Raw genomic sequence first — 17678 nt, forward strand, 5'->3', positions numbered from 1 at the left:
TGGCTGATGCACCATCTTGTGCCCAAGCCTTAATAAATGTGTGTCTGTGAACAATGAGCAGCACTGTTTGAGCCTTCCTCTTAGTCTCTGGTTCACTCTCATTGTGAGAGTCTTCAGTAACACTCTGAGAGAATTTCTCAGAGTTATTTCTGCATGTAATTGAGCTGGGTTGGTCTGAAGACTGGTTCTCCTCCTACTGGGGATCTGGCTGTCATCCTGGCAGTGCTTTGTCCCTGTGCACAGAGGGGCTCATCCCATTGCTCCTCTACTGAAAAACCTGGCAGGATCTGAGTGGTTGAGGATGGCTGGGGAGCCCTCACAGCCCTCCTTGACAGAGTTGGGGTCACAGTGGGACATCCCATGTCAGGATGGAGCTGGAGGCCTTTGGGCGAAGTCAGAGAAGGATGTGGCCATTGTGGAGGAGACGTTTTCTTCTCAACCTCCTGCTGCTGGAATTAAACCAGAGAGTGAGGAGGATGAAAGGATGGACATCCACAGGGTGAACAAGGATGGCGAATCTGTGTGCGTATGTGTTTCCAGTGCTCAAGAATCTCACCCCAGCTGGTGATGCTTCCAGGAGTTTTCTGAATGTTGTAGACAACATCAGCTGTGAAAGTAACTGCAGAATCAGGGGGGCTGGGGAGGAATGGGCAGATCTGATGGGTGCAACAAGAGCCTGATCATCCTTTTCTGGCTCAGACTGGCAGCCAGGAATCCTGGGTTCTCTTCCTGAAAATCTTCCTCTTTTTCTGCCTTGCTGCCCACTTCCCAGCTAGAATCCCCGGCCACCAAGAGTTGCTGACCTCCTTGCAGAGGGGATTGCCCATCTGGCACTCCCAGCCACAGTGGCCATGCAGAGCAGATGAGCACAGAGAGGTCTGACAGTGGTCCCTGCAGTGAGCCTCCAACCCTTCTTCCTTTACCTCCCCTGTTCTCAGGGTGTTCAATTGTTAGTAGTCAGGACATTCTACGTCCTTAAAGACTGCGCTGTAAACAGTGAGGTTTCAGTTGTTCAAAGACCTGTGTTTCAGATGTCCAAGGTTGTTGCAGATGAATGCACCCACAGCTACGCTGAAGAAGATGCTCCTGGTAAAATGGATTAAAACCTCTGCCTGCCCTTGCACCACCCTTGAGGTGTATGCTAACTGCTGTTAAGGCATGACCAAATGCTTCTACATGTCCTGAGAGCAACCTCAGGTTGTTTAAGATTAACAGGCCACCAAGAAGCAGCTTCTCATAAAGACCCCTTGAATGTCCTTTTTTGAGGACCCTTCAGCTAGAGGATCTCTTCTTTAATTGCATTCACTCTTGACTCCATGCCATTCACAGGTTGTTTGGACTACTGCTTTTGAACTGTAATTTATTGGAGCTGTTTTTTTCTAAAGACAAAGCTCATGGTCCACCTTTATGGCCTTGCTCACCTTAGTTGGTCTTGAGGGAAAAGACCAGAGTTTCTGCTGACTCTTTCTAGAGCAAAGTGTATAAAAGTCACTTGTAGACACAGCAGAACCAAAGATGGGGACAAGAATCTGTGTTTGGAGGGCTTCTTCTCTTTCACATGACCCCATATCTTTCACCTGACCACGTGTGATTGAAACATCTGATGCGTGCATGGGTTTGAGGGGTAGGGGTACAGAAGCGTACTCCTTGTGTTTTGCTTCTCCATTGCTTTTCCATGAGTGTGGCAGAGATTTGGCTGGAGTGCACTCACTTGTGACCAAGCACCACGGATTTTGTTGTGGGATCTACACCTGTCTTCCCTGCTCTCCCACAGCACCTATCCCCCAGGGACACTTAGGAGCTGTCGGCATGGGATTCAGCAGGCTGCCCTGGAGCAATATCCTGTCTGAAGCTGCTGACACTTTCTTGGAGCTGTGCTGCAGAGGTGACTTTGTCCCCCTTTGTCTGTTCTCTTGCTGATGTAAGAGTCATCCTTCTGTGGTGTGAGGAGCACACATGTGCAACTCTGTGTACACAAGACCGTGATATCATCCTTTCAGGCCACCTCTAAAAGACAGGACAAGGACTTTGTCTCCAAGTCCATTGGCATCCTTCCCATACAAAACAGGAAAGTCATGAGATTTTTTTGATTACTTTCTCCTCACTGTGGGCAGCACTGGAAAGCTGCTGGGAGCCCTGCTCAGTGTCAGTTGGTCCTCCTGTGTTGCACCTACCCCTGACAAGCAGCGTCAATTCTGCTGTGTCCTGCTCTGCTACACAGTAGTATGGTTGACATAGAGGAATCCAGGAAGAGTCACCTAGAGTTATATCAAGGCTTTACCTAGCCTAGCATCACACTGTCTGTCCTAGAAATAGTAATGGTGGGCCTTTGATGTGTTTAAAAGTAGACCCTGTCTACAGGAAGAGTCCAAGATGTGGGGACATGTTTGTTGCATCATTGCATACCTGGAAACCTGCAGCTTGCACAGGGTTCCTTGTCAACTCTTGTCATTGCTCCTTGTCAACTCTGAGCTGTGCAGCTTCTAGTCTAAAGATGAGGGGCTCATATTAGCAAAGAAAACTTTGCTATAGGATGTCAAAGTAGCCATGACTTCTCAGAGCAGAAGAAAGAATTTATGAACAAGGTAAAAATGTCACCGGATTGTCACATAACTCTGTCTCTGTTTCAGACCCCAAGGAGGAGATATGCAGTAGGATCAGACAAAGTCCTAATTTTCACGTGGGTCCTGGCAGTGTCTTCATGGTGCCACAGTACTTGGCTTCTTGTTGGGTGAGGAGCTGAGGCAAAGTTTTCCATAAGATTTCCACTGATTCTTCTCTTCCTTCTGGGGCAATTTTAAACTGGAGGGACCCCAGAATTTCCTGCACATGGGTGATACAGGAAAAGCATCCCTGAGAGGATACCAGATTCATACAAGTCCTAAGTTTGTGACATAGCCATGCCTTTAGTGACACTTGAAGGCCCCAAGTGTCCCTAAATGCCTGTTCCCCAACTTTCTGGGGTCACGAGTGGTTTTACCTCCTGTGCTTGAGAGGAGTTCCTCAGATCCCTGATCTGAGCCTGAGGCTGCTCAGTAGTGTCCTTAATGGCCATGGGGAGTGTGGCTATGCATTACAGATGCCCTGACATGAGCCTGACAGGGTCTGCAAGAAAGCTACAGGGCAGGATTAGAATTCAAACCAAACTTAGCCAGTTCTACATGTCCATGAGCAGGAAGAAGATGCAAGAGATGATCTTCAATAAGGGAATCAACTTCTTCAGAGTTTAGGACCAGAAGCTGCAGAGCAGACTGATGGAGTCCCAGGCCATGGAGGACTTGTGCCACCCCATTTCATAATAGAGCTCTCAAGGACATTGCATATTCTGCTTTGGAAAGCAGCAGCCTTAAGAGACCTTCTCAAGACTCTTCATGACAATATTGTTAAAGGAAGGTGCAACAGGAATGTGGTGTCTTCTCATTTGCAGGTTTAATTTTATGCTTTTCCCTGAGAAAGAAGCCCTGGGATGTCCCTCTGTAGGACCTCTGAAGGCCACACAAGACAGAGAGGAGGAGGAGATCGGATGGGATCTGCCTGTCATTCTTGCTAAATAGCCCCAAAGATGCTTTCTGAAGATCTTGCCCTTGTATAGTTCCAGAGAGTCCTACTGAATGCCTCCTTTTTCCAGGAAACCAGTCTTGGTCTCCAGCCAGAAGAGAAGATTCTGAGGAGACCTTGTTGCAGCCTTTCAGTTCTTCAAAGGGGCCTATAAGAAAGATGGGGAGAGACATTTTAACAGGATCTGTGCAACAGGACAAGGGGTGATGGTTTTAAATTTAAAGAGGGAGACTCAGGCTGAAAGTGAGGAAAAAATACTTTACAATGAGGTAGGTGGTAAAACATTGGCCCAGGTTGCCCAGAGAGGTGGTGGATGCCTCATCCCTGGAGACATTCAAGGACAGGCTGTGGTTCTGGGCAACAGATTTAGTTGAAGGCGTCCTTGCTCACTCCGTGGGGTTGAACTGTATGAGCTTTGAAGGTCACTTCCAACCCAAACTGTTTGACAATTCTATGATTCTGTCTGTTGAAGAAAGGAAAGGAGTGGAAAAGGCAAAGGAAGAAGGTCACTTGGCAGGTGAGGCTCATAGAGAAATGGAACAGAAGGAGTGACAGAGAGAGATAATCACCAACATTGCTTTCCTCCCTCAAACACTTCCTCCTTCTCCTGCACTGAGTGCCCCCAAAACACAGCCTTTAGTGTGTGACCACCACAGTGCAATTCACAGAAGGGAAGTCATGGTCCCTCCAGGCTCTGGTTATTGCAAAAGACACTGTTGCTCTCTTTGTTTCCTCTAGCATGTGGGTGCTAGAGTTAAACTAAGTGCCACCAAGGTTTTCTGCAGAGCCCAGCACTGAGCTGCTCATGAGCACAAGGCAGAGAACTGCATCATCCCATCCTAATGTCAGCTCACCCTCTTGGGTATTTTCAGCTTTCTGCCAAGAAGTCAGGAGAGCTTCTCCAGGGCGGGGGGGTGGGTGGGGTGGGGATGGGTGAAATGACAGTAAGCACAAGCAAACTCTCAGCATCAGACCTCAAACTGTACTTCCAGTTTTCAGGAAGAAAAAGAGGACATCCCCATCACACCAGGAAACCAGCCCACAGGTCAGAGTCTGGATCAGCTCTGGCAGAAGCTGTAATGGGATGTGGGTGGAGGTCCTAGGGGTGCTGGACAGGGTGACTGAGGTCCCTCCAACTCCTCCAACAAGCCATCTTCATGGTTCGGAGATGCGCTCTGCCCTGATGGAGAATTTCGTCTCATAGAATCATGGAATCCTAGAATGGTTTGGGTTGGAAGGGACCATAAAGACCATCTAGTTTTCCATCACCCCTGCCACAGGCTCAGTCAATCACAGAATCATGAATTCACTGGATCAGAAAAGACTGTTAAGATCATCAAGTTCAATCATTACTCAGAACAGCCAAGTTCAACCATGTCAGCTGCCCTGGGCTTCCCTGAGCAGTGCTGCCAGAGAAGGATTCCCCTGCAGGGACCATGACCAAGCAGGGAGTGACAGTGGAGCCCTGGGGATGTTGGATGAGGGACTCTGAGGACACCCTGGGTTATCTGCACCTCCCTGCCTCAATTTTCCTGCAGCATCACTCAGCTCCCCATTGTGGTATACTAAACTGAATTGCCCTCTCTGCATAGTGCTCCCACAGTACAATATCTCCACAGCAGCACTGTCCTGTGCAGCAGCCTTGGTCCCTTGCTGCAATCTCAGCACTACCAGCATTTTGCAGTATTTAGGGCCCTATTCCAGACTGCTGCAGCTCCAAGCAGCAGCTGCCAAGTCCATTTGTAGCCACTGTCATGAAATAGTGTGATTTTGTTCACTGGGCTGTGCTGGGTGCCCCATACCAGGGAAGGGGATGGTGAAGGAGCTCTCCTCCCGGTGGTCCCCACATGTGGCAGGACTTCTGCTGTGATCATACAGTGGTCAGTACTCTGCGCTGTGTCTGCAGCAACTTCAGTTCGAATCTGAGTCACAGCATCCGTTTTGCCAATCCAGGATAAAGATGCGAGGGAGACAGCTGCAAGGAGGTTGGTTTGCAAAGGGACATGCCCTATAAGGGGGCCATGAGCTCTTATGTGAGCATTAGATTAGATACTAGATATCTCTGGTGGGAAATTGAGATGAGATCCTAGAAAGAAGTTCTTCCCTGTGCACATTTGCATACATCTTTTAGGCCCCCTTCCAATACCTAAAGGGACTACAAGTAATCTGGAGAGGGTCTTTTGACAAGACAAGGCAGAGTGGTTTTAACCTGACATAGGGGAGATTGAGATGAGCTCTTAGGCAGAAGTTCTTCCCTATGAGGGTGCTGAGGCCCTGGCACAGGTTGCCCAGAGAAGCTGTGGCTGCCCCATCCCTGGCAGTGTTCAAGACCAGGCTGGACAGGGCTTGGGACAACCTGGTCTAGTGGAAGATGTCCCTGTCCGTGGCAGGGGTTGGAACTGGATGAGCTTTAAGGTCCCTTCCAACACAAATCAGGGTGTGATTCTATGTGCTGTCTGCTCCTAAGAGTGACCTGTGATGATTTCCTGACCTGTAGTCAGTGCACAGGGTCTCTCCAGCAAGGAAGCTGTTCAAAACACTGCTTTTACTCTTCAGGAGCCTTCACACTATGGACACCCTGATTGTTGGTCATGGTGCCCTCTCCTGACGGCTGTGCAAAACTCACCCTGGACGGCAGCTTTCAATAAAGCCATGACAACGAGCTGCATGAGGTGTCTCACAGCGTGTTTCAATTTATTCACCACTGTGGAGGAACGGAGAGCAGCAAAGGGCTGCAGCACTCGGCAGGTTGGCTCAGGTGTCTCAAGGGCACTGAAAACACTTATTTCTCTACCCAGAGAAAGCTCAAAAGGAATTTTCCCTTCTAAATATAGTACAGAAGGATGGGAAACAAAGATCTAGAGAACCAGGCCTTTAGCATCAGCAGTACCTATCCCACTTTTACACAGATGAGAAGCAAAACCACAAGGAAATACATAATTTCTCCATCCCGTGTCTTTTTCTTCCCCCAGAAAGTCAGTTTGGGTTTACAAAGCCATTAGGCTACATGAAGAATAACGTACTGTGCTTGAGCAATTGCCGTATGTTCAGGCTGGAAAACGTCAAAATCCCAAAGGGGATATTTTTCATCCAAAATTACTCCATTTTCTGGTAAAAGAGTTTCTGTATCACAAAAACAACACTGTGTACACACACTCAGTGCAATTCAGGGCTTGGTTGAAGCAGTGTGGTGGCCCCAAGGGCCACTGCAGCCTCTGCTCTCACATGAAATTCCCTATAAACGACTCAGGGCTAGGCTTTGATTGGAGTGGGTTTGGGGTGACAGACAAGAGAATCACGGGATGGCTGAGGTAGAAAGGGAGCTCTGGAGGTCAGCTCAATATCCTCTGCTCGAGCAGGGCCACCCAGAGCTGGTTGCCCAGGTCTGTGTCTAGGCAGCTTTTGAGTATCTTGAAGGATGAAGTTTCTACAGCCTTGCTGGGCAACCACAAGCCCCTGTGCCAGTGCTTGATCACCCTCACAATGAAAAAAGCATATGATGTACAGATGGAGTCTGCTGTGCTTCAGCTTGTGCCTGTGGCCTCTGGTCCTGACACTAGGCACCACTGGGAAGAGCCTGGCTTACCTCCTAGGAGAGATGCTTCAGTCCCTTCAGCATCTTCATGGAGGTCGTCACATAGAAAAAGAGGGTGACAGCAGGAACCCAGCCTTTGAGAAAGCTGCTTGAAGATGGGTGGGTTTGGCACCTGAACACCCAACAGTGAGAAAGGGAGCAAGAAGAGACAGTCTTCCCACCTCAGCTCTCCCAGGAAGGACTGCCCCAGCAGGAGGATGGGCTCCTAAAGGATAAAGCCTTTGCCTGAACAGGGGCTTGAACCCTGGACCCTCAGATTAAAAGTCTGATGCTCTCCCAGCTGAGCTATCCAGGCTCACAATTAGGGTTTTGGGGGATGCTCAGGACAGGCGGTGAGGACCCCACTTCACTGTGGCAGTGGAGGGACAATGTGGGGACTTGCTTTGGCCTCTTCCACCCCAACAAAGCCACCAGAGCGGAGGGCATCCTCCCGCGATGAGGAGCATCGCCAGGACCAGGACCAGGACCTCTACCCTGCCCTGGCAGGCACAAACACCGGGTTTGCCCTGCTGGGGACAGCCAGAAGCCAGAGTCACAAAGGAGAAGGGGGAGGAGAGCGACGAGGATCTGCACACGGGCCGCGCTCCCACGGGACCGACCCCCGATGCGCCCGGGCAGCGCTGGTGCCGCAGGGATGCGCTGGCAGCAGCGAGAGGGAGCTGGGAGCGGCTGAGAAGCCCCGCCGGCTCCGGGGGGATCCGGCCGCAGAAGAGCAGCGGCCGCGGGGGCGCGCCGGGGCCGGGGCTGCACCGCGCTCAGTGCCTTGCGCTGGGGCTGCGGCTACCGCGGCTCGAGCCCGAGTCCCAGCAGCAGCTTCGCCAACAGCCAGGCCTTGGTTTGCTCTTCTCCTTCTCCAGCCCTGCAGGACGGGGCCACTCTCTGCTCCAAGGGAATCCACCGGGCCAGCCCAGCACCCACCAGTGCCCTCATTCCCCACGCAGACTCAACCGCGCGCTTCATCCTCCCCGGAAGACAGAAGACATCTTCCCACCATTAGAGCTTTCTTGAAGCCAACCCACTTTGCTGGAGCTACATGTTCCCATCCTGGTCAAGCTGGAAGGCAAGCCTCCCTGGAAAGGCTCTGTGGCTTCCTCCCTTTCCCATAGGGTGTGAGGAGGTGGGAAGCAGCAGCTTTCTGCCCCAGAGCTCAGGTTCAGAGAAGATACTGGGTAGCAAGGATTTGCATGCAGAAGATCAAAAGGCCGCACTGCAGGTGGGCTGTGACTCCCTCCACAGCATCCTCTGCTCAGCACCAGCCCATTGCCCTGTTAGAGCACACTGGAAAGGATGAATCACACTGGGATGACTGCGGCACAATGGGAAGGCTGGGGCAAGCCCATGAGCACTTGGGTTCTGCTCCACCACCATGGTTCAGCACCATTTACCTCATCTAAATGCTTTCCTCTGGCCACCCCAACAAGGAGCAGCTCTTCACCCTGACTGCATCATCAGGTCCAGCGGGCAAAGGTTTGGTCAGACACAAGACCATGCTGTTCCGCTGACTTTCTGCAAACACATTTAAAAAATAAAAATTAAACCCCTAATTTTCCCATCTCACAGCCCCCTCCTGGGCACACCCCTACATGTGGTCCTTACGGCAAACCAAAGCATGGAGACCATCCCCACTGCCCACAGCCCCAGCCCCACACAGGCGGCTCTGCCAGGCTGAGAGCCAACAGCAGTGATTTTAAGGAGAAAAGTTAAATTATACCATGATGAGTTCTGGGCTAAGTAGACATCCCTCAAGCAAGGGTCTGCCTAGAGAAGGGCTGGAGGGCAGAGAGCCTGATAAGGGCAGAGGATGGGCAGGACTCAGGGTGAGCAGAGATTTCTTTTAGCTCCTGTTCATGCTCATAGAGGCTCCTCAGGTTTCTATCCAACAAGTAGAGGGTAATGAAGATGCATCTGCAGATCCATTCTCCCTTGAGTCCTGCACACTCAGCTGGTGCCACCAAGCTCAGTCCAAGGGTGACACTGAGCACTGAGATGGGATGAGGAGCCCCCACACCCTGTATCTAACCTTCTCATCTCCACAGCCAGTTTGTTCAGCTTCTGTGAGATTAGTAAGGCTTTCCTTGGGCACACCAAGGCTTGGGCGCATCAGGAGACTGGCTGAGTTGGGGTGATGGAGTCTCCCAGTGGAGTAAGTGAGGGTTGTGTGGTCACATGGAGAGCATTCCTGCATCCTCACATGGATTTGTAACCCTTCCCTATGAAACACAGCACAGCGACATTTTCAGAGGAGGCACTGTGGCCGTGAACTGCAGAAATAACTGAAGCTGAGGTGTCACCCTCTTCTTCCTCCCCATGGGGCTGGACTGTGCTCCAGGGTCGCTGGGGACCTGCCAGCAGCTCCCATCAGTGCCCTAGTGGAAGCATCAGCCCCACGTGCCAAGGGCAGGAGGAGCAGCAGAAGCAGGCAGGGAGCAGGCAGGGAACAGGCAGGGAGCAGGCAGGGAGCAGGCAGGGAGCAGGCAGAGAGCAGGACGAGCAAGAGGAGCAGGAGGAGCTGGCAGGGAGCCGGCAGCCCCGTGGGTTCACCCGGGGAGCACCGTGCATGGGGAAGTGCGCAACGCCAGCACACAGCAGAGGGACACCAAGGCACCAGGAAGCTCCTAAATCCACATGCCCGCTCTGCCGGTACCTCCGAGCAGCGCCCTCGGGTCACGAAGAGCCCCTGGGCACCTCAGGACTTCATGGCATGTCCCCCAAGGCCAGTCCTTCGTCCCTCCCCGTTCCTCCTCCCCTGTCTGCAAGCGCCAGCCCCTTGCAGTTCTCCCCTCCCCTGTAGGCCTTGGCTGGACCTGCGTAAAAAATATCAAAAGGCTGTTTTGCTTGGAGACGTCCGGAGGATCCCGGCCATGGGGAGCAGCAGCACCAGGCTTGTGCTGTTGACGCTGTCACTGCTCCTGCAGCCCGCGTCCCAGTTCTGGCTCTTCAACGTTCTCTTTCCACCCACCACCACCCCAGAAGCTCCCCCGACCAACAGCACGCCACCCGTGGTACTTGGTAAGGTCACACTGGCATGGGCACCACATGGGGTATGGGTGGGCACCCCCAGACCCAGCAGTGACACTGGCATGCCAGCGGCTCAGTGGCTCTTGGGTGAGGGGGCCCTTTGCAGCCTGGAGTGGGAGCCATCAAGGAGAGGTGACACATGGCTCCCAGGTCCCCTCCAGTCCACCGGGCTGGGGATGCAGGGCTGGCTATGCTTGCCCAGAAGTAGGAGGACAAGCCAAGCACCTCAGAAAGCCAGTGGGGCTCTAATATCTCAAAGCTGGCCCAGAATGTGTTTTAGGGCTTGCTTGGTTCTAGGGGGACTCTGCTAGCAGTGGGATGGAGGCTGCAGCACACCCTCATCTGCTGCTTCCCTTGGCTGCTGCTGCCAGTGCATCCACCACCCCTTGCTCCCCAAATCTCACCCCATCCAATGTCACCCACCACCCCTGGCAATGGTTAACTGAAGGGCATCCATCTCTCATCCCACCCACTGTCCACCCTGCCCAGCGGATGGTGTAGAGGAGGTTGAGCCAGGAGGTGAGAGAGGCTGGGGCATCACCTCGAGGAGGTGGAAGCAGCAGCACCAGCTGGTCCCTCTGTCTTGCACGGCTCTGCCTTTGTTTGCCCTTTGTGCCATCACTGGGGACAGGACCTGGGGTTTTGCCATGAAACCTCTGCTGAGCAGAGTCGAGGTTTTTACTCTTTTTTAATTTGAATCGAGCTGAGTTTCCCCTTTAAAAGGAGAAGAGAAAAAGCAGAACAGCCCTGCTGCAATGCTGAAGGCTGATCCTGCCGACTGCCCTCCAAGAGGCACCAGAGAGCCGGGGACAGTGTCTGGAGCCCTCATGTCCTGAGGCGGGTCCTGTTCAGCCATGGATACCTGGATGGCTGCCACCAGGGACCTATTCTCAGGGTGATCTGTGATGGTCGGAGCATCACTCCATGCCCCTACTGCCTCCTTGAGCCCCTGCCCCATGCTCAGCTGTGTCTGGCTGCCCCACGTGCCGCTCAGCATCCGTACGTAGCCCATCCCCCTGGAGCGGGTGTCCCAGAAGCCCCCAGTGCCCTTGGGATCACCGATAACCCCTCTGCCCACACAGGAACTCCCTTAATAATTACCTAATGTCCTCTGGAAGGGGAAGCAGAGCCCAGGCTGTGTGCCAGGGCCGGGGGTGGTGGCTGTGCACCCTTGGGAGCCATCAGACCAGTTTGTCATCCCACTCTTCTCTCTGGCCAGGGAGCTACCCTGTGCCCACTCCTGGCCTGGGATCTCCTGTGCCAGGGTCCACTGGTCAGCCTGATCCCCAGCCATGTGCTTTGAAGTCAGGATTATACCCTCCCTGTATCCCTGAGGAGATGACACAGAGGTGAGGAAGCTGTGAAGCAGGTTGAGGGAAGCAACTTCTACATCTCCTTCCCCTTTCGCATGGGACAAGGGTTTCAGAGCCTGCAGCCATGCCCCTGTACCCCTTGGCCATGAATGTGCCACACTGTGAGCACCAGGGTGAGATGGGAGAAAAGCTCCAGGATGCCTTTGCACCCCAAAACACCAGCACCTGTAGATCTCTGGGTGTAGGGACACTCAAGGCTGTTGGGGACCATCCTGCTCAGGTGAGGGATGCCACTCACCTGCATCCTTCAGCCCCAACACCAGGCAGCATGGCTTCTACTCCACCATGCTTCTGGGGTTTCAAAGCCACAGCAAAGCCTGAGTGTGGGTCCAAGAGCAGCACAGGGCAGGCATCTACAGGGATTTTAGGCCACGAAGCAGCTTGTGGTGTCCCTGGGAGAGGCATCTTACATGGGTCATCTGTCAGACAGTGTCTGCAGCAGCAGTGAAGGTCCACCCCATCCCCAGCTATGTACTGCTGGCCAGTTCTCAGACCTGCTGGGGCCATGGGAGTCACCACAGGGTGCTCCCAGCCCACCAGTCCCTTGCAGTCCTTTTACCTCACGTCCTCTTCATCAGGGCCAGCGCTGGCACCAGGAGCCAGCTCTTGGTTCATGCACACCAGCTGGGAATGCTTTCCATGGTGTCTGCCCCTGGCACAGGCACATATATTGGGGTGGCACTGGGATGCGTGTCCCATCCCTGCTGGGAACCACAATGAAGCTCCCTGAGGCAGACCAAATACCTGAGTGATAGTCACCCTCCATTGAGAGAGCACAGGTTACACACATCAAGCTGTGAACTTGCTTGAAGCCACACTGTATTTACCACACACTATTTGCACTAATTCCCACTGGATACGGTTCCACTCAGCACCAAACCACTTCAGAGACCTTGTGCAGCCTGCATGGAGGGTTTAAAGTTCAGAAAAACAGTGTGTGGGCCTCAGGAGCCAGCACCAGCGTGACTTTCACCTCCCTGGGGACTCTGTTCACCTCGAGCTGTGCTGCCACCCCAGGACACAGTGCTGGAGATGTGGCAGAGCTGGGCAGCCCCACGCAGCACTGACTCGTTCCCCAGGCTACAGCTGGGAAAGGAGATCGAAATCCAGCCAGGCAGGGGCAATAATCCAAGATGCTTTGTGCTGGTGGCAATTGGCACATTTGGACCAAGGGCAGCAGCTCTGGGGGTCACAGTGTGGGAAAGGCAGCTCAAGGAGTCCCTGAGGATGTGTTTTAGTGTCCATTCCATGCTCAGCTGCATCTTGGGTCTGAACACCCTCACTCCCACCCAGAGCAGGACATTCTCTAGGGATGCTGCTCCAGCCCAGGTGTCCCCAGGCAGCATCCCCATGGAAGTCCTTCCTGGGGCAGGGAGAAGTGGGATGGGGTCTGTAGCTGTCTCTGCTCTCCTCCTGCGGTGCCTCCAGTGCCCGGGTGTCTCGGGAACCAGCTGGAAGCGAAGCTGGACAAGCCAGATGTGGTGAACTGGATGTGCTACCGCAAAACCGAGGACTATTTCACCATCTGGCTCAACCTCAACACCTTCCTGCCAGTGGGAGTTGATTGCTGGATCGATAACACCAGGTAATGCTCACCCCTATCCCAAGAGCTCCCAGGGAAATGACCTACCAGGGATCTCCCTTCCCTCTCCTCCCCTGCTGGCCATGACCTAGCACACATAGAAACCCATGGGAACACCAGGATTGTTTGGGAACAAGCTGGCTGGCTCCTGCTCCAAGTGCCCAGACCTTTCCCGTGACATGTGCTCATGCCCAGCACAATGGGGATGCTGCCACCCTGCCTGGACACAGAGTGAGAGGTCTGCTGCAGTCTACTCCATCAGAACCTCCTGTCCTGAGATGCCAGGCCATCAGCATGGATGCTGGTTTAGAAACAGTTGTCCAGGTCCAAGCTGCCACCAGTGATGTCCACCTCAGCCCCATGTCATAAATCAGAGAGTGGTTGGGGTTGGAAACGACCCAAAACTCACCCAGTTCCAACCCCTGCCACTGGCAGGGACACCTTCCACTAGAGCAGGTTGCTCCAAGCCACATCCAGCCTGGCCTTGAACACTGCCAGGGATGGGGCAGCCACAGCTTCTCTGGGTTACCTGTGCCAGGGCCTCACCACCTCCACAGTAAAGAACTTCTGCCTTACATGTAACCTGAACTTCCCCCATTTCTGTTTAAGCCCATTACCCCTTGTCTTATCACCACAGTCCCTTATGAAGAGTCCTTCCCCAGCATCCTTACAGCCCCCCTTCAGATACTGGAAGGCTGCTATGAGGTCTCCACGCAGCCTTCTCTTCTCCAGGCTGAACAGCTTCAACTTTCTCAGCCTGTCTTCATACAGGAGGTGCTCCTGCCCTGCTGGGGATGTGGCTCTTCTACTACTTTCTGCCCTGTCCCCTCAGGGTGGTGTACAACCGAACCTCTCGGAAAATGTCCAATGCCCCGGGGGTGCACATCCGCGTGCCTGGCTTTGGCAAGACCTATTCTGTGGAATACTTGGATCAGAGCAAGCTGGCAGGTGAGAGGAGGAGAGTCCCATGGTGTCCAGGGATCTCACATGCTCCCTGCCCTTATAGAGAGACCAGTGCACATGCAAGTGAGGGACACTGGCCTCCGGGACACACTCCCTTCGAGTGCTGGCAGGGACCGTGCATCACTGACCCCAGTGCATGTGGGGCCACCACCTCTGGCTGGAGCCACCAAGCTACAGGTCTTAAGAGAGAACACTGTGGCCATGATCACAGCCAGGGCGGAGAAAATCAACAGAACACAGACCTCATTCCCACCTTTCTCTCTGCCCATAGGTTACCTGCACACCCTGGTGCAGAACCTGGTGAACAATGGCTATGTGAGGGACCAGACGGTTCGAGCAGCTCCTTATGACTGGAGGGTTGGGCCCCGTGAGTCTGGGTTTTAGGGAGGGAAGCAGGGTGGCTGTCATGGGCTGGGTGAGCTGCTGGTAGGGGGAAACCCCTGGGCAGTAGTTGATGCCGGTGACAGTGGGTGCTCTCATGTGAATGCTTGGTGGCATGTATGGCCACTGCACAGACACATCTGCCTGGTCAGGGTTCCTAGGGCCAGCCCTAGAACCCTGTGGCCATAAATAAGGTGGCCAAGAGCTGATGTCTCTCTTGTCGACAGAGGAGCAGCCTGAATACTTCCAGAACCTGAAAGCACTCATTGAGGAGATGCATGATGAGTACCAGCGCCGCGTCTTCCTCATCGCACACAGCATGGGCAACCTGAACATTCTCTACTTCCTGCTGCAGCAGACGCAAGCCTGGAAAGACCAGTACATTGGGGGCTTCATCTCCCTGGGTGCCCCATGGGGAGGGTCTGTCAAGCCCCTCCGTGTCCTGGCATCTGGTGGGTGACTGTTTGCAGCCACTTCTTGATTTTCTTTTCCTCCTGCACAAACGGAAGGGTGGTGGTGGGCAGGAAGGGACACAGTGGTGGTGAGGGGTACACGGCTGAAGGGTCTGTGGAGGCAGTATTTGTGCTCTGGTGCTGATACTGCTGCATCCTGCAGTGAAGAAGGCACCATGGAGGTTCCTACCACAGCTCCAGCAGCAGCAGAGTGGCCCAGGGCACACTCTAGAGCTTGCTCTGGTTTCCATGTTTGGAGTTGGTGGGGTTTTGTGTATGGAAAAATGCTGGGTCCACCTGCAGCCTGGCTATATCCTTCCTTCTGCACAGTTCTTGCCAGACATCCTGCAGCACAGCCTGCACCATGCAGCATGGGCTAGGGGTGCCAAAGCACCCATCCACAAACCTTGGGGCTACAGCAGCAGCGCAGGTCATGCTTGTCCCCATCCCACCGCCTCCCTAGGCATCAGCACCACCTCCGTCCATGCAGAACAGTGAGGTTGCTGGACTTTTGCTGCAAACCCTGCATCTCTTCTGCAGTAGAGGACATGGAGGCCATCCCCCATAGACTTTGCTATCTTCAGGCTTCAGTCTCCCTTTGCCATCTTCAGGCTTCAATCTCCCTTTGCCCAGTTCCTCTTTAGCCTGTTTGCAGCCCAGAAAGCCACAGCCACTTGCCTAATGCTGACAACCCAGAATACCTCCAGGTCACAAGCTGAGCCTCCAAAAATGCATGGGGTTAAAAATCACGTGCTTGAAGAGTTATCATCTGGCCCCCTGCATCACCCTTAAGTCACCTCCTCATATTTTTCTCTGTTGGCACAAGGTCCAGAGGTAATCTGGGATTGTTGTGTGGTTTTAGGACTCCAGACATAGCAACAAAGCGAAGGCTTGCAGGAGACGTGCACATTGGCCACCTACTATCAGCACCTTCCCCAGGCTCAGCTCTCTCCTGTCCCTGCAGGCAGGTGTGGAGGTGCCGGGGTTGAAGGGAATGTCCAGGGCTGGGTTGGTCAGGGCCATCACAAGTCCAGGTTTGTCTACACTCAGCCCCTCCAACAGCTAGAGATGTGATGCCAGATAAGATTTGGAAGGTTACTCTGGATATCTGCAGCCAGAGGGGTGAGGAGGGTGCTCAGTAGGGAAAGATCTGAGGTGGAGTCATACTCCAGACCAGGAGATGGATGTGAGCCACAGATGGATGGGCTAATCCCAACACAGCCCCACAAGGAGCTGCATTTGTGAGGATACCTTTCAGTGCTATTGCTGACAAGCCCCTGTGTGTCCTGCAGGTGACAATCAGGGCATCCCACTCATGTCCAACATCAAGCTGCGTGAAGAGCAGCGAATGACCACCACCAGCCCCTGGATGTTCCCAACGAATTTGGCCTGGCCCGAGACCCATGTTTTCATCTCCACGCCCTCCTACAATTACACTTACCAGGACTACAAACGCTTCTTCACCGATGTCAACTTGGAGGATGGCTGGTACATGTGGGAGGACATGAAGGACTTGCTGAAGGACTTGCCCCCTCCCGGGGTGGACACATATTGCCTCTACGGCACAGGCTACCCCACTGTGGAGACTTACATATATGATGAGCATTTCCCTTATGAGGACCCTGTGGACATGATCTATGGTGATGGGGATGACACCGTCAACACACGCAGTTCGGAGTTGTGCAAGCGATGGCGTGACCAGCAAAAGCAGAAGGTGCATGTCAAGGAGCTGCAAGGCGTTGACCACCTCAACATGGTCTTCAGCAACCTGACGCTCAGCTCCATCAATGAAATCCTGCTGGGGAAAGCACAGAAGCAGGGGGAGCCAGTGGAGCTGAGATCCAGGCCAGAGGCCAGGAAACTGGGGAAGATCCTACCTGAGCACAAAGTCCTTAAGGAACCCAAAAAGAACTGAAAGGAATGAGGGACAGCTTCTCTCCATGCTGGTAGCCACCACAAGCTGTCATGCAGGGGGGCAAAGGACTTGGAGCTGAATTTGGAAGGAAAAGGAGCAAGACCTACAGCTCAAGTGGATGGGCTGGCACCCACTTCCACTCTGAGTGGGGTTTTTTTTTTTGGGGGGGGGAAATGACAATTAATTATACTACAGAGGCTTGTCACTTCCCACTAGTGGGTGGATAATTAACCGCACTGCCAGCTCATCCCACTTGTAAATTACATTGTATGCAAAAAACCTCATCGCTAGCAAGCCATGTTTAGGCACTTTGGAGGCTGTGGAGCACACGGGGCTGTAGCCTCTGCTCATGTGGGACAGATCATCTTGCATAAGAGCAGGCTGTGCTTACCACGGTGGTCACGGAGATGGCATGAGGGTGTTACAGCAGGTATAGCCTTCAAGAACAGCTCTGCCAGCCACTGCATGCAGTCAGGTGCCCTGGGCAAGACCGGCTCAGAATCAGCATATTGCCAAAATAATAAATATACTTTGCTTCTGAGCCTGCCTGGTCCTTACCTGTTGGGTGGGTGACACCATCCAGCAGCCAACACTGAGCAGTCGCTGGCACCCCAGGAGCCAGGGCTTTGGGAAAAGCCATGTGCTTGGCAATGAAGCTGGGATTGGTGATGTGAGAGGACTGGCAGCATGATTGGGGTGACAAGTGATTGGGGTTGGTGACATGACCAGGGTGATGATGTGACTTGGGATGGTGACAGAAAGAGGGTTGATGACGCAGCCAAGTTTGGTGACACAACCACGGCAGGGCATGCATCCGTGGTGGGGATGCACCTGGGCTGGG

General features: G+C 53.5%; 1 protein-coding gene and 1 non-coding gene across 2 annotated transcripts; one reads left to right on the top strand and one right to left on the bottom strand.

The window, feature by feature from the left end:
* Window positions 1-7375: 7375 nt before the first annotated feature.
* On the bottom strand, window positions 7376-7448 carry TRNAK-UUU (transfer RNA lysine (anticodon UUU)). Its single transcript has one exon. It is a non-coding gene; the product is annotated as a tRNA-Lys (tRNA).
* Window positions 7449-9923: 2475 nt separating this feature from the next.
* LCAT (lecithin-cholesterol acyltransferase) lies at window positions 9924-17054 on the top strand. The gene is made up of 6 exons (XM_057412934.1): window positions 9924-10162; window positions 12973-13129; window positions 13959-14074; window positions 14361-14456; window positions 14698-14922; window positions 16215-17054. The coding sequence occupies exons 1-6, from the start codon at window positions 10015-10017 to the stop codon at window positions 16835-16837; spliced, it is 1365 nt and encodes a 454-aa protein (XP_057268917.1). The 5' UTR covers window positions 9924-10014; the 3' UTR covers window positions 16838-17054.
* Window positions 17055-17678: the final 624 nt, after the last annotated feature.

Source organism: Pezoporus wallicus, unplaced genomic scaffold (assembly GCF_028554395.1).
Source record: "Pezoporus wallicus isolate ANWC-B61680 ecotype Strahan unplaced genomic scaffold, APGP_CSIRO_Pwel_v1 contig_13006, whole genome shotgun sequence".
Classification (NCBI taxonomy): Eukaryota; Metazoa; Chordata; class Aves; order Psittaciformes; family Psittacidae; genus Pezoporus; species Pezoporus wallicus.